Source organism: Phyllobates terribilis, unplaced genomic scaffold (genome assembly GCF_046119375.1).
Source record: "Phyllobates terribilis strain yellow unplaced genomic scaffold, ASM4611937v1 Scaffold_4__5_contigs__length_816908805, whole genome shotgun sequence".
Taxonomy (NCBI): Eukaryota; Metazoa; Chordata; class Amphibia; order Anura; family Dendrobatidae; genus Phyllobates; species Phyllobates terribilis.
The window spans coordinates 148,658,871-148,685,531 of NW_027362764.1; the positions used below are offsets into that span (position 1 = coordinate 148,658,871).

General features: G+C 47.9%; 1 protein-coding gene across 4 annotated transcripts in view; it reads right to left on the reverse strand.

The window, feature by feature from the left end:
- LOC141265130 (ATP-dependent translocase ABCB1-like) overlaps window positions 1-26,661 on the reverse strand; it is a 1,603,396-nt gene that overhangs the window by 1,426,481 nt on the left and 150,254 nt on the right. For all 4 annotated transcript variants that reach the window (XM_073677832.1, XM_073677833.1, XM_073677831.1 and 1 more), the window contains exon 4: window positions 15,730-15,793. In XM_073677832.1, the coding sequence (XP_073533933.1) occupies window positions 15,730-15,793 (64 nt within the window). The remainder of the gene's footprint in view (window positions 1-15,729; window positions 15,794-26,661) is intronic.

Consider the following 26,661-nt stretch of genomic DNA (forward strand, 5'->3'; position numbering starts at 1 on the left):
GAGGCCCAGCAAGCTGCCGTCGCCTTATGGAGAAGCGAGTAGCTGGAGAAGTTGGTGACCCGGCAGCAGTCAGCGCCGAGTTCCACCGGCAGCGCCTCAGCCCAGGCGGACCCCCTCCTGGACCAGGAGGCGACGGATAGTGCTGCAGCGACCGCGGGAGTAGGTAGGAGCGACATCCCTGTCCAGGGCGCCATTGGCGCTGATCTACTCCTGGTCCCCCTTCATGAACCTCCTTCCCCGGGCACTTTAGACGCCGACCTGCTCCTGGGCGCTCTGCAGGAGCCACCTGCCCCCACACCCGAATGGGTGTATGGCTGCGTGGCCTGGGATTGGTCCGTGGAAGTTGAGGACCAGAGCCTCCCTTTGCTGCCTGCTCCCGCACCCTCGGTTGCCCATAGAGATGAGAGAGACCAACTTAGATGGGATAATCCAGTGGGTGACTTGATGGGATTCCCTCGGGAGATCCAAAAGGAGGCCGCACGCAGAGAGGAGCACTGCCGGCGGGAACTCCTTCAGCTGGAGGCAGAGCAGCGGAACCAGCGGGTCCGCTGGGAGAGGATGGAGGCCCGCAATATGGAGGAGAAAGCCCGGGCCCGCAAAGCCGGCCACACCCAGTCCACGATTAGAGGGAATCGTGGTCAAGTTCGACCTGGAGGGAGGATGGGGCTTTATCCGGGAGCCCCAACTTGGCACAGACTTCTTCGTGAACAGGCGGGATGTGGAGTCCCATTTACAACATGGACACCCGGCGCGTGATCTATATCCTGGTGACACGTCACCTACACCAGGCACAGAGGAGAGCGAGGCTGGTACTCTCTCCATGTTCACAGGGTGGTGGAGGAGGAGAGTGTGCCCTTGCCACCTGAAGAAGATGACCCAGCTGGGCCATCTAGTAGTGGGCCAATGTACCCCCGGATGGGACCCCACTACTGAATGAAAGGAACTGTATATAGTTACCCGGAAGGGTAAAGCAGGAATGCTGCATGTTTGAAAAGTATGTTTATTTGCCTAGTGTACCCGGGTAAGGGTATAAGAACTGACAGGCTGAGGACTGTGAGCAGCCAAAAACTTTTAAACTGTATATAGTTTGCACTTCTTAAAGTGCTTCTTATTGGTTTTATACAGACCGCAGAACAAAAACCCGTTTGGCGTGGCCGAAGACGTGGTCCAACAGCTGGATCACCTATGCCCTGCAGCCACGCCCAGGGCCTACGTTGAGGGTTTTCGGACGGGTCCCTCAAATTGCACCTTCTTCATTGAGATGGACACCCGGTTATAGATTTCACTGTAGTTTATTGAAAAAAATGTTTTATAAGGAAAAGTGTTTTATAAATGTGAAGAAAGTTTTATGGGAGAAAGTTTTATAATGTTTTGTAAGCTGTTAAGAAACCTGTAACGTTCAAGAAATGTGCCTCCCATAAAGAGAAGAAAAAGTTTTGATTATTCTTATATGTGAATGCATTCGAAAAAATTTTGTAAGTCTAAAATACCTTGTTTTTACTCTGTTCCAGCCCGCGGACGTGCTGTGTTTTACCAGGGGGGTATGTGGCGCCCCTGCGGGTTCAGTCGACACAGAGGTATTGCATCTCACCCAGAGGTGTAGTATCTCACTCTCAGGTAAGGATGGAGTACTGTCCGGGACCCACCCACCTGCATCCATTACACTTCAGGAGGGAAGGGCGAGATTGCTCCTAAGGAAGAGCACAGTCCCTGGTCCCTAGCTGGAGGGTGGAACCATGTAGTGGGTGTGGTTGGAGGAAGCAGGGCAGGGGAGCACTTCAGTAGGAGTATAAAAAGGGGAGCCATCTTGAAAGGGTGTGGACAGTCTGAGAGGAGAAGTAGTGGGAGCAGGAGCTCTGAAGGAGCTCTGCTCAGAGAAGCTGGCCTAGTGTGAGAGGCCCAGGAGGACTGGCTGAAGAGGAAGGGAGCAGAGGAAGGCTCCAGGAGTGAGGGGATTCCAGGGGCAAGGCGAGTGTGGAAGCCACCCATGCGCCCGAATCTGCAGGAACGTGGAAGGATCAGGCCGCAAAGGGGACCGGCCCCTAACTAGTGGAGAACTACAAGGCTCAGCTAGAAACCGGAGGCTTCTGTACTTTCAGGGTGCAGCTGCTGACAACCGCAACTACATCGCTAAAAAGGTAGCCACACAGGATTCAGGGGACTACAGGTTGACAGCCAAAATCTGAGGTTACTGGCTTGGGACATTGGTTGCGAGGAGCAGGGCAGGAGGGTGAGAGCCAGCGCAGGAAAACGACTGAAGAAGGCACACAGACTGGGGTCCTGTTATGTACTCTTGAAACACTTGGGAGTTTGCTGAACCCCTGCCTTGGTAAACACAGGATGGCGTGGGAGGTTACCCTGGCGCTGGTAACCTGGAATGCAAAAACAGTGAGTAAACCTTGAAGACTGCCCCCACTGTGTCTGTGAATTATTGCTGTGCCATCACCAGCCCTGCACTATACTGCACAGTAACATCTACCTAATTAACCTTCACTGCACCACCATGGAGCTTAGCTCTACCTGTGTAGAGCTGAACCAACTCTGATGCGTCACCAACAGCTCCAGAGGATCTGCACCGCAGCGGTGGCTCCATATAGCCGCATACCACAAGTGGCGTCATGAACATTAAAATATAAAAACTATTATCCCCTTTTACAGACCGCCCTGGGTCACGGACAGGGTCGCTACCACTGTGACATCCCCCAGCATCGACCGGCCGGGCTACCAAGTACCCCACGGCCCAGGGGTCGCGTCAGACTTGTAACCTTCAGATTGTTGATATTTTTCAATAATTTCGGTTCTCAAGTTTTCAGACTGTTCTCTTCTAGTGATGAGCGAGTACTCAGTACTCGCCCGAGCTACTCAGTACTCGAGATGCTCGAAGCTCGCTGAGTACTTGCGAGATGCTCGGGCGGAAGCTCGGTTCCCCACCCTGCATGTTTGGTGCTCTTTAGATCACCCATCAACATGCAGGAATTGCCTGCCACTCACTGTAATGCAGCAGCCATGTTGGTTGTGGCATTACAGTGATTGGCTGGCCGCACAGCGTCATCAGGTCTATATCAGACCTAGCGCCGCCATGCTCATCACAGTCACTCCGGAATCAGGCAGTGTAGAGAGAGGTGCTGTGTATTAGGTAGTGTAGGGAGAAAACAAGTACATTACACATATCCATCTCAACAAACAGTCCTTCTGAGGACTAATCCATCTGCAGAGATATCAGACAGGCAGTGTATATAGGGAGGAAGGCAGTGTATATAGCAGACTGCAGTGCATATAGCACAAGAGGCTCCATTCCAGTTCTGACTTCTGCTGCTGTTAGACATTTCGAGACAAAGGTCCATGTCTCAGACGCCAGGAATATTTTTCTTTGGATCTTAATCCTCATTATTTGTTTAAAAGGGAATCCAGAGAACACTGTTGTTCTGCGCCATTTACTTGTTGGCACTGCAGAATACAGCCAGGTCCTTTCCATATTACAGCACTAAAAATCCAGCTATTTAAAACTGTGGTTTGTCCGTCACACAGATCACATATAATTGCTCTGAAAATACTGCCATTTTTGTCCTCCATTCAAATTTTTTTCAGTGTGTCAGCAAAGTTTTTGGCACCGGTTTGCTGTTCAAAATAGTTATCTACAGGCCAGGTATTGAAAACTGTGGTTTGTCCGTCACACGGATCACATATACGTTTTCTGAAAATTCTGCCATTTCTGGCCTCCATTCTAATTTTTTTCAGTGTGTCAGCAAAGTTTTCGACACCGGTTTGCAGTTCAAAAGAGTTACATACAGGCCAGGTATTTAAAACTGTGATTTTTCCATCACATGGATTACATATAACTTCGCTCCAAATTCAGCCATTTGTAGTGAGTGTGGAAGATATTGTCCTCCATTTAAAATGGGCAAGGTGCTTGACAAGGGACGGGGAACTGGACGTGATGGTGATGGTGCATGCAGAGGCCGAGGCCGTGGGCAAGCTGAAATTGTGCCACAACAAACACCCATATCTTCTTGCCCGACATTCCTGTCCCAATTCCTAGGGGATCACAGCACACCACTATTGAACCCAGAGCAGTGTCAAAAAGTTGTTGGTTGGATAATGGATAATGCTTCCAGTCACTTAGCCGCCACCACCACCACCACCACCACCACCACCACCCTGTCTTCCACACGGTCAAGTCTCAGTAGCCGTGAGTCTGGACTGCATATTCCTCACCCTGATCCTCCTTCCTCCCACCATGCCGAGTGCCGGAGACATCTGATCCCATACTTGGACACTCTGAAGAGCTGTTCACTTTTCCATTTATAGATTTGGGCCTCTTGCCCGGTCCACTTGAAGCGAGGCAAGAGGAGATCGCATGTAGCTATGCCCAAATATTTGCGCAGCCACGGTCACACGAAGGCGACGGTGGGAAAGTGTCACAAGAGGTGGACGATGATGAGACACAATTGCCAGAAAGTCAGGAGGAGGACCAGGGTGCGGAAGTGGAAGACGAGGTGGTGGATGATATAGTAACTGACACAATCTGGCAGGAGGACATGCAGAGCGAGGACAGCAGCACACAGGGGGAGGGAGGCAGAGCACCCCAACAGGCAGGAAGAAGCAGTGTGGTAGCCGCAGACAGAAGGTGGGCAACCGTTCCCCGTAACACCAACACAACGGAAGTTGCCAGTACAACTGTTAGGTCTTCCCAAGTCTGGTTGTTTTTTAAAGACTCTGCCGATAACCCCAAAAAGGCCATTTGCACCACCTGCCAGGCCAGCATCAGCAGGGGTGGCAAAATGACCAGCCTGACTACCACCAGCATGATCAGGCACATGGCAGCAAAGCACCCGACTTTGTGGGCCGAACCCCAGGGTCCACGAACAGTGTCAACAGGTGGCACCATTGCTTCTTCCACTGAGGTGCATGCAAGCCAATCCCCTGTCCATGGTGCATGCGAAGATGCCTCCTGCCCTGCACCTGTCGTTGCGCACTCTCAAGTAGCAGCATCAGGAAGCACGTCCATGTTCTTTTCCCAGGGCAGTGTTCAGTTGTCCATACCCCAGTCCTTGGAACGCAAGCGCAAATATGCAGCAAACACCGCACAGGCCACACTACTAAATTCTCACATTTCACGACTGCTTGCGCTCGAAATGTTGCCTTTTAGGCTCATGGAGACGGAAGCATTCCGCAACCTGATGGTGGCGGCCGTCCTCGGTACTCGGTCCCCTGCCACTACTATTTCTCCAGGTGTGTCGTCCCCGCATAAAAAAAAGCATGTGTCCCAAAACATTAGCCATGCCCTCAACAACGAAGTTACCGGGAAAGTCCACCTAACCACGGACACATGGACAAGTGCTTGTGGGCAGGGACGGTACATCTCGCTGACGGCACACTGGGTTAACATAGTGGAAGTCAGGACCCAGTCGGATCTTGGGACGGAACATGTCCTCCCAACACCAAGGATTGCGGGCCCTAGGTCAATCAGGGTTTCCCTCATGGACTACAGCTCCTGCACCTCATCCTCTTCAGCCTCCTCTTCCTCTTCAGCCTCCATCTCTGAAATGACCACATCAGTCATGAGCTTGAAGCATTGCAGCACAGCCTCGGCCAAGCGGAAACAGGCTGTGCTGAAGCTAATATGCTTAGGTGACAAACCGCACAATGCTGAACAGTTGGGGACTGCTCTGAAAGAGCAGGCTGATCTGTGGCTCACACTGCTAAACCTACAGCCAGGCATGGTCATGTGTGACAATGGCCGGAACCTGGTGGCGGCTCTGAGGCGAGGCGAGCTCACACACGTACCATGACTGGCCCATGTGCTTAACCTCGAGGTTCAGCAGTTTCTCAAATCCTACCCGGAGCTGCCAGATCTGTTTGTTAAAGTACACCGCCTGTGTGCCCATTTTAGATAGTCACCTACAGCTTTCACCGCCCTTGCCGTGTTTCAGCAGCGTTTGCAGCTTCCGACCCACAGACTGGTGTGTGATGTCCCCACGCATTGGAACTCTACACTGCAGATGTTGGGAAGGATTTGTGAGCAGAAGAGGGCAGTTGTTGAGTACCAGCATCAACAAAGCCGTCGGTATTCAGTTCAGACTCCACACATAAGACCTCAGGAGTGGACATGGATTTCAGACATATGTACCATCCTCCAAAAATTTGAGGACTCCACCAAGATGGTGAGCGGCGATGACGCCATAATTAGCATCACCATCCCGCTTCTCTGTCTTCTGAAATGCTTTCTGCTCCAATCAAAGAGGATGCATTGCAGGCGGAGCACGATGAGATGGAGCAAGGAACCATACGGGGTGATTACACACAGCCAATCCTCATCTCATCCCAACGTGGATTGGGTGAAAATGAGGAAGAGGAGGAGGAAGGACAGTAGCCAGTTTCATGCACTATAGATGGTATTACCTGCACAGCTGTCATACCGTCTGTTCAGCGTGGATGGCCAGAGGACAGAGAGGAGGAGGTGGAGGAGAGCACGGTCAGTCATCTTCTTGGTGAGGACATGGAAGTCTTGCCTGTTAGTAGTCTGGCACGCATGGCTGAGTTTATGTTACGCTGCCTTTCCCATGACCCTCGCGTTCTCAAAATTTTGGGTGACAGTCATTACTGGTTGGTGACACTTCTAGACTCACGCTACTAGGAGAACTTTATATCTCTTATTCCTGAGGCGGACAGGTCAACAAAAATGGGGCTGTACCAGAAGGCCCTTGTTGCTGATCTATTAAAAAATTCCCATCTGAAAACGCTGGCGGCAGAGGGCACACTTCATTGGACAACCAAGGAGTACAGGCGAGAGAGACACAACTTCAATCCAGCAGAGGCAGGGGAATACTGTCACAGTTCTGGGACAGTTTTCTAAGACCCTCCCATCGCACAGGCCCTGAGGCGCTGGGTACTCTCACAAGGAGTGCAAAGTTTTGGAAGATGCTGAGGGAGTACCTTGCCGACCTTAGCAACGTCCTCCGTGATTCCTCTGTGCCTTATAATTATTGGGTATCCAAGCTGGATACATGGAATGAACTGGCTCTTTATGCCTTGGAGGTCCTGGCCTGCCCTGCCGCCATCGTTTTATCTGAGCGGGTTTTTAGTGCCATGCATACCAGGATTGGGGATGAAGGGGTCATGCATACCAGGATTGGGGATGATGGGGCCATACATACGAGGATTGGGGATGAGGGGGCAATGCATACCAGGATTCGGAATGAGGGGGCAATGCACCCCAGGATTAGGGATGATGGGGCCATGCATACCAGCATTGGGGATGAGAGGGATATGCATACCAGGATTGGGAATGAGAGGGTCATGCATACCAAGATTGGGGATGATGGGACCATGCACTCCAGGATGGGGGATTATGGGGCCATGAAAACCAGGATTGGGAATGAGGGGGCCATGCATACCAGGATTGGATCTGAGGAGGTCATGCATATCAGGATTGGGTCTGAGGGAACCATGCATACCAGGATTGTGTCCGAGGGGGCCATGCATACCAGGATTGGTAATGAGGGTGCCATGCATACCAGGATTGGATCTGAGGAGGTCATGCATATCAGGATTGGGTCTGAGGGAACCATGCATACCAGGATTGTGTCCGAGGGGGCCATGCATACCAGGATTGGTAATGAGGGGGCCATGCATACCAGGATTGGTGATGATAGGGCCATGCTCCTCAAGATTAGGAATGATGGGGCCATGCATACAAGCATTGGGGATGAGAGGGCTATGCATACCAGGATTGGGAATGAGAGGGCCATGCACCCCAGGATTGGGGATGTGGGGCCATGCACCCAAGTATTGGGGATGATGGGGCCATGCCTACCAGGATTGGGGATGAGGGGGCCATGCATGCCAGGATTGGGGATGTGGGGCCATGCATAACAGGATTGGTGATGAGGAGGCCATGCATGCCAGGATTTGGAATGAGGGGTGCCATGCATACCAGGATTGGGGATGAAGGGTGCCATGCATACCAGGATTGGGGATGAAGGGGCCATGCATACCAGGATTGGTGGATGATGGGGCCATGCACCCCAGGATTGGGGATGATGGGGCCATGCACCCCAGGATTGGGGATGATGGGGCCATGCATACAAGGATTGGGGATGAGGGGGTCATGCATACCAGGATTGGGGATGAGGGGGCCAGGCACCCCAGGGTTAGGGATGATGGGGCCATGCATACCAGCATTGGGGATGAGAGGGATATGCATACCAGGATTGGGAATGAGAGGGTCATGCATACCAAGATTGGGGATGATGGGACCATGCACTCCAGGATGGGGGATTATGGGGCCATGAGAACCAGGATTGGGAATGAGGGGGCCATGCATACCAGGATTGGATCTGAGGAGGTCATGCATATCAGGATTGGGTCTGAGGGAACCATGCATACCAGGATTGTGTCCGAGGGGGCCATGCATACCAGGATTGGTAATGAGGGTGCCATGCATACCAGGATTGGTGATGATAGGGCCATGCTCCTCAAGATTAGGAATGATGGGGCCATGCATACAAGCATTGGGGATGAGAGGGCTATGCATACCAGGATTGGGAATGAGAGGGCCATGCATACCAGGATTGGTGATGATAGGGCCATGCTCCTCAAGATTAGGAATGATGGGGCCATGCATACAAGCATTGGGGATGAGAGGGCTATGCATACCAGGATTGGGAATGAGAGGGCCATGCACCCCAGGATTGGGGATGTGGGGCCATGCACCCAAGTATTGGGGATGATGGGGCCATGCCTACCAGGATTGGGGATGAGGGGGCCATGCATGCCAGGATTGGGGATGTGGGGCCATGCATAACAGGATTGGTGATGAGGAGGCCATGCATGCCAGGATTTGGAATGAGGGGTGCCATGCATACCAGGATTGGGGATGAAGGGTGCCATGCATACCAGGATTGGGGATGAAGGGGCCATGCATACCAGGATTGGTGGATGATGGGGCCATGCACCCCAGGATTGGGGATGATGGGGCCATGCACCCCAGGATTGGGGATGATGGGGCCATGCATACAAGGATTGGGGATGAGGGGGTCATGCATACCAGGATTGGGGATGAGGGGGCCAGGCACCCCAGGGTTAGGGATGATGGGGCCATGCATACCAGCATTGGGGATGAGAGGGCTATGCATACCAGGATTGGGAATGAGAGGGCCATGCATACCAGGATTGGGGATGATGGGGCCATGCCTACCAGGATTGGGGTTGATGGGGCCATGCATCCCAGAATTGGGGATGATGGGGCATTGCACCCCAGGATTGGGGATGATGGGGCCATGCCTACCAGGATTGGGTATGAGGGGGCTATGCATACCAGCATTGGGGATGATGGGGCCATGCATAACAAGATTGGGGATGAGGGGGCCATGCATACCAGGATTGGGAATGAGGGGTGCCATGCATACCAGGATTGGGGATGAAGGGTGCCATGCATACCCAGATTGGGAATGAGGAGGCTATGCATACCAGGATTGGGTATGACGGGGCCATGCACTCCAGGATTGGGGATGATGGGGCCATGTATACCAGGATTTGGGATGATGGGGCCATGCACCCCAGGATTGGAGATGATGGGGCCATGCACCCCAGGATTGGGGATATTTGGCAAATGCACCCCAGGATTGAGGATTATGGGGCCATGCCAATCAGGATTGAGGAATGAGGGGGCCATGCATACCAGGATTGAGAATGAGGGGGCCATGCATACCAGGATTGGATCTGAGGGGGCCATGCATATCAGGATTGGGTCTGAGGGGACCATGTATACCAGGATTGTATCTGAGGGGGCCATGCATACCAGAATTGGGAATGAGGGGGCCATGCATATCAGGATTGGGTCTGAGGGGACCATGTATACCAGGATTGCATCTGAGGGGGGCATGTATACCAGGATTAGGAATGGGGGGGCATGCATACCAGGATTGGTGATGATAGGGCCATGCTTCTCAGGATTAGGGATGATGGGGCCATGCATACCAGCATTGGGGATGAGAGGGCTATGCATACCAGGATTGGGGATGATGGGGCCACGCATACCAGGATTGGGGATGATGGGGCCACGCATTCCAGGATTGGGGATGAAGGGTGCCATGCATACCAGGATTGGGGATGATGGGGCCATGCACCTCAGGATTGGGGATGATGGGCCATGCATACCAGGATTGGGGATGAGGGGGCAATGCATACCAGTATTGGGAATAAGGGGGCCATGCACCCCAGGATTAGGGATGATGGGGCCATGCATACCAACATTGGGGATGAAAGGGCTATGCATACCAGGATTGGGAATGAGATGGCCATGCATACCAGCATTGGGGATGATAGGGCCATGCACGCCAGGATTGGGGATGATGAGGCCATGCATACCAGGATTGGGGCTGATGGGGCCATGCACCCCAGGATTGGGGATGATGGGGCCATGCCTACCAGGATTGGGGATGATGGGGCCATGCATAACAGGATTGGGGATTAGGGAGCCATGCATACCAGGAATGGAAATGAGGGGTGCCATGCATACCAGGACTGGGGATGAAGGGTGCCATGCATACCAGGATTGGGATTGAGGGGGCTATGCATACCAAGATTGGGGATGACGGGGAAATGCACCCCAGGATTGGGGATGATGGGGCCAGGCACCCCAGGATTGGGGATGATGGGGCCAAGCAAACCAGGTTTTGGGATGAGGGGGCCATACATACCAGGATTGGGAATGAGGGGGTCATGCATACCAGGATTGGGGATGATGGGGCTATGCACCCCAGGTTTGGGGGTGATGGGGCCATGCATACCAGGATTGGGGATGATAGGCCATGCACCCCAGGATTGGGGATAATGGGGTCATGCACCCCAGGATTGGGGATGATGGGGCCATGTCAACCAGGATTGGGAATGAGGGGGCCATGCTTACCAGGATTGGAGATGATTTGGCCATGCATACCAGGATTGGGGATGATGGGGCCATGCATCCCAGGATTGGGGATGAGGGGCCCATGCATACCAGGGATTGGGGATGAGGGGCCCATGCATACCAGGATGGGGATGAGGGCCGTCTGCTAAATGCCCCTCATTTCCACCAACCCTCTGACAACTCCTTCTGCCATGAGAGATAGAAATGGTAAATGGGCGTGGATTGGCATGTGGCCAGGGGAATGGCCAAAATTTGCCGCATGATCTGTCCCTCTTTCTCTTCTTCAAAAGTTGGGAGGTATGTCTATAGCACGTGTGATAACGTCATTATAACATACCTCCTGTGCAGATGAAGTCTCAATTAGCACAGAGGAGTATCTGCGCTGGTCTTGGCTTAGGTACTGGAAAAAAATTGAATATAGGCAAATCGGTGAACAAAATTATGTTTTATTTTTAATGATAATTCTTAAAATTGGGAAAAACAGTTGTGTGCTTAAAAATATACAGGGGATGGTGGTTTATCTGCGTCGTGGATATAAAGCTTGCTAGGAGCTTGCTAGGATCAATCTAGAGGGAGAAAGGATAAGGGTTATTACCTGATACTGTTGCTAGTTCCAGGAATACTAATAGGTGTCAAGGATGGTTACCTTCTTAGCGATCTAGATGTATTTTCAATACACAATACATGTGTTCTAGTCCGTAGGGGTGCACTCGGGGATTCTGTGAAAACAATGGGATTTTTTTTTTTTTTTGTGGTATGTGTTTAAGGATAATGGTCTCTATTCCTATAGTTCATACCTGATTTAGTGGGATGGTGGGAATACTGGCAGGATTACCAATGTTGTTATCCAGAAGGTTGTGTTGCTGCCGTTTTTCTGTGATATAGAAAGTTAATATTTCTTAGGGCAGTAGACAGGTGTGACTATGTCCAATAGATTAGATTACCTGATTAGATTTACCTAGTATGGTGCGACGCTTGGTCTGACAGAGGCACCTTTTTGTGGTATCTGCAGTGGATGTACCACTAAGTGACTGCAAGGAAAGAGTAGAAACTCTCTCCCTTAATTTCCTTGGTGGCTGCAGTAGCTGCCAGGAGGAGCCGTAGAGGGTTGTGCTCCTATATGCTTTGTAGGCAGTATTGGCAGTCTATAGTTTCACATGGGCACCTTCCAGTGGTGTCTGGAGTGAGTGATGCACAGAAAGTTGTGTGGCTGCTGTGTTCCTGTGACATAGAAAGTAATTATTCCTTAGCACAATAGACAGGTGTGGCTATGTCCAATAGATTAGGTTACCTGATTGGATTTACGCCCCCTAAACAGAAGAGTGGGTGAACATTTACGCAACATACGGACTAAATTCCCCAAACACCCGCTCTCTAAACACTTTGCGGACAAACATGGAGGCTCAACCAAGGGTATAGAAATCACAGGCATTCAGATTGTCCAGAAACATTGGAGACAAGGTCACTACATCAACCAAATGTCATGTAGTGAAAGCAGCTGGATCTTCAAACTCAACACACTGAAACCACGAGGTTTAAACAGTGAAATAGAACTGTTTGCCTTTAACTGAATTCAAACCCGTCTCTCACTCTTCACATCAGTTTTGAGCCAACTAGGGGGTCTTTATGGACTATTTTTATAGACCATTTTATGGACCAATTTTATGACCAATTTTATGGATATACTATGGATATCTCTATGGACATTTTTATTAACTATTTTTACCTTCATTAAATGTATTTCTATTTTTTATATATTTTTATATTTTTTATCTTTATGGATTGGATGGTACCCTGGGGAAATTCATACTGTCCTCCATGCAATCCTGTATAATCCTTGCATAAAATAATATTAAAAACACGGATTTCTATAGGGAACATAGAGCTCTATGGGAACAATGGGGCGGTCTAACAACCAGAAAGGAAAAAAAAAAAAAAAAAACTTTCAGGTGGCACTAATGAGGACTCAGTACTCACGTATTTAAGGATACACCCAGCACTGAAGGACCATCCCTGATGAAGGATTCCGAGCCAATCCGAAACGCGTAGGAAAGGTCCTCAGTGCCACCCGTACCCGAACCATCGCGAGACAAGCGAATACCTACGTCACGCATACCACGTGACTGGACATCCCGCAGGTCCTCGCGAAAGGAAACAGGTACCGCTACACAGGGTGCCCGCCTCACTGGAGCCTCCGGCCGGGACTCCGTGAGCGTCGAGACGCCCACATAGCTGACCACCACTGTCCTCAGCTACAGGGCAGCAACGACAGAAACGCTGACCACCGGAACTATAGGTACGTGGCAGCAATATCAGCAGTTACCCCTACTATAGGACTCTAGCTACACCACGCAGAGTCCTCCCACTCCTGCACTCATTTTTACCTGGCATTATCATCATCTACGAAGCATACAGGAACCATTCCTCTCTGGTTCCTCCTGGTAACCTTCTCAACCAAATAGGATCACGAGTGAAACCCTCTACTCCATCCTCTGCAGTAACGCAGTGTATCACCCACTCCAGACACCACTGGAAGGTGCCCATGTGAAACTATACCTGCCAATACTGCCTACGGAGCATATAGGAGCAAAACCCTCCACGGCTCCTCCTGGCAGCCACTGCAGCCACCAAGGAAATTAAGGGAGAGAGTCTCCACTCTTTCCTTGCAGTCACTTAGTGGTACATCCACTGCAGATACCACAAAAGGTGCCTCTGTTAGACCAAGCGTCCCACCATACAAGGTAAATCCAATCAGGTAACCTAATCTATTGGACATAGCCACACCTGTCTATTGTGCTAAGGAATAATTACTTTCTATGTCACAGGAACACAGCAGCCACACAACTTTCTGTGCATCACCCACTCCAGACACCACTGTAAGGTGCCCATGTGAAACTATAGACTGCCAATACTGCCTACAAAGCATATAGGAGCACAACCCTCTACGGCTCCTCCTGGCAGCTACTGCAGCCACCAAGGAAATTAAGGGAGAGAGTTTCTACTCTTTCCTTGCAGTCACTTAGTGGTACATCCACTGCAGATACCACAAAAAGGTGCCTCTGTCAGACCAAGCGTCGCACCATACTAGGTAAATCTAATCAGGTAATCTAATCTATTGGACATAGTCACACCTGTCTACTGCCCTAAGAAATATTAACTTTCTATATCACAGAAAAACGGCAGCAACACAACCTTCTGGATAACAACATTGGTAATCCTGCCAGTATTCCCCACCATCCCACTAAATCAGGTATGAACTATAGGAATAGAGACCATTATCCTTAAACACATACCACAAAAAAAAAAAAAAAAATCCCATTGTTTTCACAGAATCCTCGAGTGCACCCCCACGGACTAGAACACATGTATTGTGTATTGAAAATACATCTAGATCGCTAAGAAGGTAACCATCCTTGACACCTATTAGTTTTCCTGGAACTAGCAACAGTATCAGGTAATAACCCTTATCCTTTCTCCCTCTAGATTGATCCTAGCAAGCTTTATATCCACGAAGCAGATAAACCACCATCCCCTGTATATTTTTAAACACACAACTGTTTTTCCCAATTTTAAGAATTATCATTAAAAATAAAACATAATTTTGTTCACCGATTTGCCTATATTCAATTTTTTTCCAGTACCTAAGCCAAGACCAGCGCAGATACTCCATTTCTCATATTCCTAATCCCTGCAGCCTTCTTTGGTTCACTGCCTGTATCAGATGCAGGTCTAGGCCACAAGTCGGATAGCGCCTTCTAACACTCTCAATTAGCACAGTGTACTAATTGGAGCAGCCATCGGGTAAACAATGGAAGGTGAGTAGTTAGTATTTTTTTTGTCAATACTTTCGAGGTGACCTGATGCCTTATAGGGACATCAGTGTGTTTGTGGTGGGCAGCGGCCTGCAAGATTATCAAACTGTGTGGAAACATCATACTGTGATACTGTGTGTGGCGCTATAGGGCCCTAATACTGCCTGTGTGGATCATCATACTTTATAAAAGAGAGTGTGGGGCCATTATGGTGTATATAGGAGAGCTATGGGGCCATCGTACTGTGTGGGGGCACTTTAGGAGCATTGTAGGTATTATATTGTGCTGGGGTAACTTTGGCAGCATAATAATTTGTGATTGGCACTGTGGCAGAATCATACTTTGCTGGAGGCACTGTGGTGTCATCATTCTGTGGGGGTATCATGCAGCATAGGGGGATTTTATGAGTGCAAAACACTCGATGAGGGCCATGAAAATGGAAAAGTAGTAACTGAGAACAAATAAGGGGCTAAAGTAGTGGCATAATTAATGTGTCCCTCTCCCTGATTTTAAAAGTTGTGAAGTATGATCCCACCTACCGAAAAAAAAAATATTTGGTGGGGTTAAAAGTGTGGAAAGGGGCCCCAGTAAGGACTTTTGCTATGAGGCCCCGTGAATCATGGGTTGTGATTTCTATGTACGGCACTGCGTCTTGGTCTTACAAGACTGCCGTCTGATATAAACACAAGTTGCCTGACTGGTGAAATCCTCAGAAATCAGCTGGACTCTGCAAAAATTGGTGTTCCAACAGCACAATAACAAGGCTATTTAAGCATCACAGAATGTTTTGTCTTCCAAAATGAAAGACGCTTTTTGCAGCCACATTTTCCTTAGGATAATGAAGAGTGTCCTGTCCTGAACATAGGAGCCCTCTGCTGCCTCAAAATTTCCAAATAGAATATTTAAATATAATATTTCTATATTAGACAACCTCTTTAGTTTTCCAAAACCAGAATATATATTTAAATATATATTTTATTCATATTTAAGGTACAAACTACTGACCAGTTCCAGAAATCCCACCCTTTCGGTAGAGGGTTTCCTTTGCTGTGAATTGTTTGTTTCTTTACTAAAAAAAATTAAAATAAGAATTATTAGTTTTAACATTAATACACACAAATAAAAAAGATAAAAAGCAATATATAGATACAGTTGAAGTTGCACAAACAGAAGAGAGTCCCTCTGCAAGAACCTTTGCAGTCCAATACCTCATCATAATGCACCTCTTTATGCGTCTGAAGCGACGTGGTGCTTTGGTGGTGAGAGTGGACCCTTTACCTCTTGGGCCCCTGTGTGGCTGCACAGTTTTCACAAATGGTATGTCCACCCCTGGCTGAAGTCATAAGTTTACACACACCTTAACCACATTTATTAATTTTCAGTTTTCCACAATTCCTGACATGTGATCGTAATGCAAAGTCCTTCTCTTTCATCAGTAAGGCTATGTTCTCACATGTTGTGTTTTTCAGCGTATTTTGCTGCAGATTTTTATGCAAAATTTCAGCTGAATTTTGCAGTACCAGCAAAGTCTATGAGAAACCAGAATTCTCTGTTCCCACATCTTGTGTTTTTTTTGCCACGTATTTTGTACCTTAGTTGTGTTCTTGGAAAATAGAGCATGTCACTTCTTTCAGCGTTTTCTCACCAATAGGAAGTAAAGTGTGGTGAAAAAAACGCTGAAAAAACGCACCAAAAAACGCAGGTAAACTTTTTTTCAAAGTTTTTGATGGCAAAATAGAATGGGGTTCTTTTTTTTTCACAGAACTTTATGTACATGCATAAATAGAGCCAGAAGGACAGAGAAAAAAACGCATCAAAAACGCAGCAAAACCTGCAGATTTGACGCAGCTGATTTCCTGCCAGAGATCAGTTTTGCTGCAGATTACTGACTGAAAAAAAACACAACATGTGGGAACATAGCCTTAGGATCACTGCTATATTTCAAGAATGTGAAATGTCAGAATAATACTAGAAAAAATGAAATGACGGTATTTCAGCTTTTATTCCTCTTATCCCATTCCCAGTTGCTCAATTGCCAAGACATGGTTAGTATTTAATAGTATAATTAGGGTCACACATTTCAGGCAGGCTTCCAAAAGCTTCTCCATTTTTGCCCATTCCTAGTCTTGACAGAACTGGTGCAACTCCTTGCTTGCACATGTTTTTTTCCAGTTGTGACCATAAATTTTTTATGGGATTTAGATCAGGGCTTTTTGCTGACTAGAAATAAGCGAACATGTTCAAAAACGTTCGCCAATTTCAAATTTGGCACGAACATTGCACATTCGGATTCGTGATCGGTAACCCAAGCGTTTTTACTTAAAATCTGCAAAATTCGGTAACAGTGCGGGAAATTTCTATTGGATTGCGTTTCCACTACAGTATTTTTATCACTTTGGCTTGGACAGTGGTGCTCTATGATGAGCGGGCGGGATGTGTTTGATGTGGGGAGAGGTCAGAGGAGCGGCTTGCTTGTAATCTAATTTTTTTTTACTTACTTCGTGTGTGCAAATTGCAGCTAGCCAATCAGGGCACAGGAACCATCCACAATGTCAGGCACAAGGACTTGTGCCATTGGCTCTGAAATCACATATAAAGTGCAGGCATGTTCTTTTAGCGCCATTTTGTGAGTATAACAGATCAGAGAGGCTGCTCCTGGTCTGCTCCTGGATACTAAGCAATTTTAGATAGTTGGCTTTTGGAAATGTGAACACTCCTGGTTGGGTCTCTATCTGCTGGGTTGGCTTTAGTGGAAGAGATGTCGGTCCTAATTATACTATTTCTACTCTACTGAAATTGATGCCACTTTGGTGGTGTCAGCCCCTAATTTTTGGAAATGGGGAGACTCCTGATTGGGTCTCCTTCATGTGTGTTTTCTGTAGCTGTAGGCCTCCCAGACCGGCAGGTCTCCACTTACTTTCAGTTAACTACCCCTGTTACTATTAGAGATGAGCGGTGTTCGACTAGAACTGTTCGCCAATCTCAAATTCGAGCTGTTTTGGGCGGTGTTCGAGTTGTTCGACGAACCCGAACGATTTGCAAAAAATTCGGCTGTTCGAGGTTATGTTCGATAACTGTTCGTGCACCAAAAGCGTGTCCTGCATGTCTGGCGCTATTTAGAGCACCAATCATGCAGGGATTGTCTGCCACTCACTGTAATGCCACAGCCATGGTGGTTGTGGCATTACAGTGATTGCCCAAATCGATGGGAACAGTGCCAACAGTGAAACATGAAAAGCCGGAAATTCAGCAGCGGCATACACCTGTACCCGACAATTTAGAACCGAAAGAATAGAGCTTCACACATAGATTAGATAGATATAAACATGTCAGCCACATATATACGAAGTACAGTGAAAGTGCTGCTTACTGTACTTGTCATTTAGCGTAAAGGATTTATCAAAAAAAATAATAGTGTTTTCATGCACCGTCTCTTTAAAAAAGCCGGCCGGCAATTCAGCAGCGGTACCCGACAATTTATAACAGAAAGAATAGAGCATCACACATAGATTAGATAGATAGAAACATGTCAGTCACATATATATGAAGTACAGTGATAGTGTTGGTTACTGTACTTGTCATTTAGTATTAAAATAAAGGATTTATTATTAAAAAAATTGGCGTGGGGTTCCCCTTAATTTTAGGCTCTAGCGGAGGTTAAGCAGACGGCTGGAGCAGATGTTTGAGACCTGGGAAGGGGGTAATACCCACGGAGCTTCCCAGGCTACTATTATCAGCCCCCAGCTGAATACATAGCCTTTACTAGCTATTAAAATGGGGGACCCCCCAAAAAAAAAATGACGTGGGGTCCCCCCTAATTTAATAGCTAGCAAAGGCTAGGCAGACAGCTAGGGGCTGATATTAATAGCCCAGGAAGGGAGCCATGAATATTGGCCCCCTCCCAGGCTAGAAACACCAGCCGTCAGCCGCCCCAGAAATGGCGCATTCATAGGATGCGCCAATTCTGGCACTTAGCCTCGCTCTTCCACGCTGCCCTGGTGCGGTGGCAGGGGGTAATAGGGTTGGGGTTGATGTCAGCTTATAATGCCAGCTGACATCAAGCCCAGGTTAGTAATGGAGAGGCGTCTATAAGACACCCCCATTACTAACCCCATAGTCAAAGTTAAAAAAAACACAAACACCCAGAATAAAGTCCTTTAATTGAAATAAAGACACAATCCTTTATTGTTCTAAATTAAACCATACTTACCGTCACGCCCATTCCAGCTGAAGCCAACGATCTCCTGCAATAAAAGAAAAATAATAAAGCAACCTCATCCTTACCTTTCCATGGTTCCCACGACAGCTTCAGCTCTGCTACATCAAGATGACAGGCTGGACCGCAGCAGAACGCTGCCATCCAGCCTCTCATCCCGCAGACACTGAGAAGCGCAGGCTTGCTTGCGCTGCTCAGCGTCTCTCTGTGACGACATCCAGATGAGCCGAGTTCATGTCCAATGAACTCGGCTCACCTCATGCACGTCACTGACAGCGTGGGAAAATTCTCACGCTGAAGCGCTGAGTGCAGGAGAATTTTCCCACGCTGTCAGTGACGTGCATAAGGTGAGCTCATGTCCAATGAACTCAGCTCACCTCCTGCACGTCACTGACAGCGTGGGAGAATTCTCCTGCACTCAGCGCTTCAGTGTGAGAATTCTCCCACGCTGAAGCGCTGAGTGCAGGAGAATTTTCCCACGCTGTCAGTGACGTGCATGAGGTGAGCCGAGTTCATTGGACATTAACTCGGCTCATCTGGATGCCCTCACAGAGAGACACTGTGGAGCGCAAGCAAGCCTGCGCTTCTCAGTGTCTGCGGGATGACAGGCTGGATGGCAGCGTTCTGCTGCGGTCCAGCCTGTCATCTCGATGTAGCAGAGCTGAAGCTGTCATGGGAACCATGGAAAGGTAAGGATGATGTTGCTTTATTATTTTTCTTTTATTTCAGGAGATCGTTGGCTTCAGCTGGAATGGGCGTGATGGTAAGTATGGTTTAATTTAGAACAATAAAGAATTGTGTGTTTATTTCAATTAAAGGACTTTTTTCTGGGTGTTGTGTTTTTTTTAAATACTTTACTAGAAATTCATGGTGGTCATGTCTAATATTGGCGTGACCCCATGAATTTCGGGCTTAGGGCCAGCTGATAATGCCAAGCTGGCCCTAACCGCTTTATTACCCAGTGAGCCACCGCATCAGGGCCCTGGATGAGTTGGGTACAGCGCCAGAAGATGGCGCTTCTATGAACGCGCCATTTTCCGGGGTGGCTGCGGACTGCAATTTGCAGCGGGGGTGGCCCAGAAAGCTTGGGCCTCCCTGCGCTGCGGATTCCAGCCCCCAGCTGCCTAGTTGTACCTGGCTGGACACAAAAACAGGGCGAAGCCCCACGTCAATTTTCTTTAAATTATTTCATGAAATAATTAAGAAAAAAAGGGCTTCCCTATATTGTTGTGTCCGGCCAGGTACAAATAGGCAGCTGGTGGATGGGGGCAGCCCGTTCCTGCCTGCTGCACCTGACTGGACACAAATATAGTGCGAAGCCCCACGTCAATTTTTTTTTAATTATTTCATGAATTTCCTGAAATAATTTAAAAAAATTGAAGTGGGGCTTCGCACTATATTTGTGTCCAGCCAGGTACAACTAGGCAGCTGGGGGCTGGAATCTGCAGCGCAGGGAGGCCCAAGCTTTCTGGGCCCCCCCCCGCTACAAATTGCAGTCCGCAGCCACCCCGGAAAATGGCGCGTTCATAGAAGCGCCATCTTCTGGCGCTGTACCCAACTCATCCAGGGCCCTGGTGCGGTGGCTCACTGGGTAATAAAGGGGTTAGGGCCAGCTTGGTATTATCAGCTGGCCCCAAGCCCAAAATTCATGGGGTCACGCCAGTATTAGACATGACCGCCATGAATTTCTAGTAAAGTATTTAAAAAAAACACAACACCCAGAATAAAGTCCTTTAATTGAAATAAAGACACAATTCTTTATTGTTCTAAATTAAACCATACTTACCATCACACCCATTCCAGCTGAAGCCAACGATCTCCTGCAATAAAAGAAAAATAATAAACCAACCTCATCCTTACCTTTCCATGGTTCCCACGACAGCTTCAGCTCTGCTACATCGAGATGACTGGCTGGACCGCAGCAGAACGCTGCCATCCAGTCTGTCATCCCGCAGACACTGAGAAGCGCAGGCATGCTTGCGCTCCTCACTGTCTCGCTGTGACGGCATCCAGATGAGACGAGGTCATGTCCAATGAACTCGGCTCACCTCATGCACGTCACTGACAGCGTGGGAAAATTCTCACGCTGAAGTGCTGAGTGCAGGAGAATTCTCCCACGCTGTCAGTGATGTGCATGAGGTGAGCTCATGTCCAATGAACTCAGCTCACCTCCTGCACGTCACTGACAGCGTGGGAAAATTCTCCTGCACTCAGCGCTTCAGCGTGAGAATTTTCCCACGCTGTCAGTGACGTGCATGAGGTGAGCCGAGTTCATTGGACATGAACTCGGCTCATCTGGATGTCGTCACAGAGAGACGCTGAGCAGCGCAAGCAAGCCTGCGCTTCTCAGTGTCTGCGGGATGACAGGCTGGATGGCAGCGTTCTGCTGCGGTCCAGCCTGTCATCTCGATGTAGCAGAGCTGAAGCTGTCGTGGGAACCATGGAAAGGTAAGGATGAGGTTGCTTTATTATTTTTCTTTTATTGCAGGAGATCGTTGGCTTCAGCTGGAATGGGCGTGATGGTAAGTATGGTTTAATTTAGAACAATAAAGGATTGTGTCTTTATTTCAATTAAAGGACTTTATTCTGGGTGTTTGTGTTTTTTTTAACTTTGACTATGGGGTTAGTAATGGGGGTGTCTTATAGACGCCTCTCCATTACTAACCTGGGCTTGATGTCAGCTGGCATTATAAGCTGACATCAACCCCAACCCTATTACCCCCTGCCACCGCACCAGGGCAGCGTGGAAGAGCGAGGCTAAGTGCCAGAATTGGCGCATCCTATGGATGCGCCATTTCTGGGGCGGCTGACGGCTGGTGTTTCTAGCCTGGGAGGGGGCCAATATTCATGGCTCCCTTCCTGGGCTATTAATATCAGCCCCCAGCTGTCTGCCTAGCCTTTGCTAGCTATTAAATTAGGGGGGACCCCACGTCATTTTTTTGGGGGGGTCCCCCATTTTAATAGCTAGTAAAGGCTATGTATTCAGCTGGGGGCTGATATTAGTAGCCTGGGAAGCTCCGTGGGTATTACCCCCTTCCCAGGCTTCAAACATCTGCCCCAGCCGTCTGCTTAACCTCCGCTAGAGCCTAAAATTAAGGGGAACCCCACGCCAATTTTTTTAATAATAAATCCTTTATTTTAATACTAAATGACAAGTACAGTAACCAACACTATCACTGCACTTCATATATATGTGACTGACATGTTTCTATCTATCTAATCTATGTGTGATGCTCTATCTTTCTGTTCTAAATTGTCGGGTACAGATGCTGAATTGCCGGCCGGCTTTTTTAAAGAGACAGTGCATGAAAACACTATTATTTTTTTAAATAAATCCTTTACACTAAATGACAAGTATAGTAAGCAACACTATCACTGTACTTATTATATATGTGACTGACATGTTTCTATCTATCTAATCTATGTGTGATGCTCTATTCCTTCTTGTCTAAATTGTCGGGTACCGGTGTATGCCGCTGCTGAATTTGCCGGCCGGCTTTTTTAAAGAGAGTGTCTTCTGAGCAGTTTGTCAGCTTTTGGACATCTTTGCAGGTGTTTTCTATGTGTTTCTATGTGTTTTTGTTTGCCTGCCATTGGTTTTAACGGTGTTCGACGGTGTTCTAAGGTGTTCGACGAACAGTTCGACGAACAGTTCCTTGAACATCCCGGTGTTCGACGAACCGAACCGAACCCGAACACTACAGGGGTGGCTCAACACTAGTTACTATCCTTAAATTTTTGTACCAATACTAATCTATGAAACTGATTTTTATGCCATCTGAGTGTGGCTGAGCATAAAACCAGGTTGAGCTGTTGCCTGTGGTATCCGGGCTCCCAGCACAGCAGACATACACCGATCACTCACCCACCTGATCTTAATTTGAAGTTCAATTCAAAGCTGTAAATGCTGGCCCAAACCCTGATATCTCATGCAAGGCCCATGGCTGATTGCTGCTGTGCCATTATAAAATTTGTACTGTGGGTCAATTGATGCCACTTTCCTAGTGTCTGCCCCTAATTTGATCTGTTTGGCAGCTTTTGGGCCCATTTGAAGGTGTTGTGTATACATTTGGTTTTGCCTCCCTTTGAATCCAATGGGGTTTGGCAAATTACTCGGTGAATATTGGGAAGTTTGGCAACTGGAACAAACCGAACATTGAAAGGTTCGCTTGTCTCTACTGCTGACCAATCCATTGCATTCACTTTGTTGTCTTTCAGACATTTGGCCAAAACTTTGGAAGTATGCATTTTGTGTCATCAGACTAGAGGGAATTTCTCCAGAAAGTAATATGTCTGTCATCATTTGCAGTTTGCAAGCTGTATCCTAGCTTTTTATGGATGTTTTGGAGCTGTGGCTTATTTTTAGCCTTGTGGCCTTTCAGGTCATGCAGACATAGAACATGTTTTAATGTTAAAACAAGGTTGTTTGCTGATGTTCTAAGGTTGAGTTATAGGGCTGCACAGTGGTTCAGTGAATAGCACTGTTGCTTTGCAGCACTGGGGTCCTGGCTCCAAAGGAGCTTGCATGTTTCCTGCCACGCTCCAAAGACATAGTAATATGGAATTTAGAATGTGCTGCAATACTACTCATATATATATATATATAACATGCAGAAGTAGTGCTGTTGCTTTAAAAGCATTCAGAAACAATTAGAAGTAACACAAGCACAGGAAACAGGAAGTGTTGTGCTCCAGAAGCATCTAGCAACTAAAGGGGTAAACACAGTCACAGGAGAAGGGGAGTGTTTTAGCAGGGCCCCAGGGGGATTTGGGGGAAGTTGTTTACTGTCTGGCTGGAGCCAAAGAGAAAGGTGGTGTGTGTGTTCTGTATCTCACAGAAGTGCAAGTGAAAAGGATTCAAGTCAAGAGTGAAGCTAAACACAGGTCAGGTACAGTTCCTGAACTAGCAGTGAAGAGTATTGTCAAGCAGAAAGATAAGGACTAGAAGAAATGGTGTCACAGGGATGATCTCCCTCAGCAAACCCTCCCCCCTCCTCCTTCTCACTGTGCTGTAAAGAATGCTGTGTTCATTAATGTGCCCTTGCATTAGAACTGTGCTGTCCTCTACTACTAGGAAGACTGGGAACTACTGTTCTGCTAAGGAAACTGTACTGTTTGTCACTGGAGCCTGTTGATCATAAGACTTAACTTGCACTGGCTGTGCAGCTTCTTATTGAATGCTACTGTTCTACCGTGTATGAAGACTCTTGTCAAGTGTGTCTGCTCAGCAAGTGAAACAAGCTACGTGTCTATGCCTGATGGTCAATACTCCTGTGTGTCTGAGAGAAGCTGCAGCACATGGTCTATGGTCATCCTGATTAATGGTTCCCCCAGGATTCCAAATGTAACCTGTCTCGCCCCTATCTGAACCTAGCGGCATGCGTGTAAGGCTGTGTGCCCACTATGCACTTTTTAAGCGTCTCTGCAGCGGCAATTTCGCCACAGAAACGCTTAAACGCTTGGTAGAAGGCCTGCCATGTTCCCCAATGATAATCCGCATGTGCTGTGCACATGCTGCGGAAATTTCCGCTGCGGATTATCATTGCGGAAAAATCCGCAGCACTACCAATTATTTTGCGTAATAGCGGAGTTTTCGCCGCCATTGACTTGCATTGAATCGCTTAATATCCGCATGACTACATGTGCACATGCGGATATTAAGCAATTCAATGTGCGGATGGTTCCCGCGTCTGGAGAAGAGGAGACTCTCCTCCAAACCCGTGTACCATAGTACCTGTAAAAAAAAAGAACTTAAAATAAAAAAATACATTATACTTACCTTCTGATGGCCCCCGTCTCCATAGCGATGCGTCCTGGCTTCCCGGCAGCTCGCGATGGTCTGAAAGGACCTGCAGTGATGTCATTTAGTCATGTGACGGGTCACGCGACCGCTGACTTCGGCGGTCGCGTGACCTGTCACATGACTAAATGACGTCATGGAAGGTCCTTATAGACCACCGTGAGCCACCCAACACACCGGACGGACAGGAGAAGGGGGCCATCGGAAGGTGAGTATAATGTTTATTTTTTATCATTCTTTTACTATAACTTGGTCACACTATATAAATCCCAGCCGGTTGCGAGGATTTATATAGTGTGACCAAGTTGTCAAGCACTTTCGAAGTGATGCTAAAATCGCTTGGAAAGCGCTTGACAACCCGCATGCGAAATAGCATGTGAAAAACACTTCACTTCCACTTGTCCCTGGCAGGAAAAACACATGTAAAATCTGCATGCGTTTTTTCTGCCAGGGAGATGCAGAAACGCTCAGGAAAAATTCGGAGCATTTCTGCATCGTGGGCACATAGCCTTACATTGGTGGCCCATACGGGGAATCCTGAGCAGGAATTAGCGTGTAGAGGGAGAAGAGGAAAAGTGTCTGGGATAACATAGCAGCACACCACCTCAACTCAACTCTGCTACACCAGTTAAAGGGGACCAGCCCTAAAGAAAAACTCACTAGCAGCAATGGATGTGGAAATACAAATGGACAGAATTAGTGAGCTGATTCTTCAGTTAATCTGTGAAGAATTGAGAACAGTAGCAGAACATATAAAGATGTCAGTAGAACAGATTTCGAAAGCACACAACCGCAGGCAACTGTTAGCTGCCAATAATGCAAAAATAGATGAGCTGGCGGAGAAAGAAGCTGAAGACGTCATGGGTACGTTCCTCCAGGAACTAACACAGTTTCTAACGAGGTTGAAGTTGGAGGATGGAGGGGCGCACTAATTACCAAAAGTGGGAATCGCCATCCACAGACTGAACTACAGGAATTCAAAGAACAATTCAAAGCCCTAACAACAGCCCTGCAGGAATCAACCAAAACCTCTGAACGGGTGACAGACTCAGACAGGACCTTTAACCTGCTCGGGTTAGGTAAATCAGAGAGCCAGTCCTCTCTAACACCACAAATCACCATAAGGAAATAATTCAAGATCCTGGGACAGATTGGAGAGTTTGAACAGAGAGACTGTCTTATAGGAACTTGTTGCACCAGATCAATGCAGGCTTACAGAAAGGCTACCAGCCAGATGAGATCGTTGAGGGGGTGGTGAATGCGAACAGCCCAGGACTGAACCTCTGTAGTATGCTAGAAATTAAAAGTCAATTGACCTTGCAACAGCTGAAAATTATTTTAAAAGGGCACTATAAAGAAGAGAGTACTTCAGAATTGTTCAACCGACTCATTAACCTCTCACAGAAAAATAATGAATCACCAAAAAATTTCTTGTTCAAGCCAATTGAACTGAAGGATAAACTGTTGTTTGCATCCAGAGATGTAGAAGCGGAAGAGAAGTTTGATGCTGGACTAGTCCAGAAGAAGTTCTTGAGATCATTGGGAATGGGATTAATCAGCAAAGATATCAAATTGCAGCTGAAACAGTACCTAGAAGATATTGGCATTTTGGACGAAGTCCTAATTGAAAAAGTTAATGAGGCCGCTAGTTTGAAGTCAGAGAGCAAACAGAAGTTAAAGAAAGGTTCTGCTCCTAAAAGTCAGCTGAAGTTGGAGACTCCCGGTGGCCAGTCCGAAGATCATCATAGAGACCCTCCAGTGCCACCTCTGAGAGGGAGCCTTAAATCACCAACAAAAGAGAGTCCTGCCAGCGCTGACTGGGAGGAAGTAATAGGAGAACTGCGAGCCGAGGTGATTGAGGTGAAAAAGTTGATTCGTTCCAGGCCAGAACTGGTATTCCAAAACAGAAGATACCCAGCTT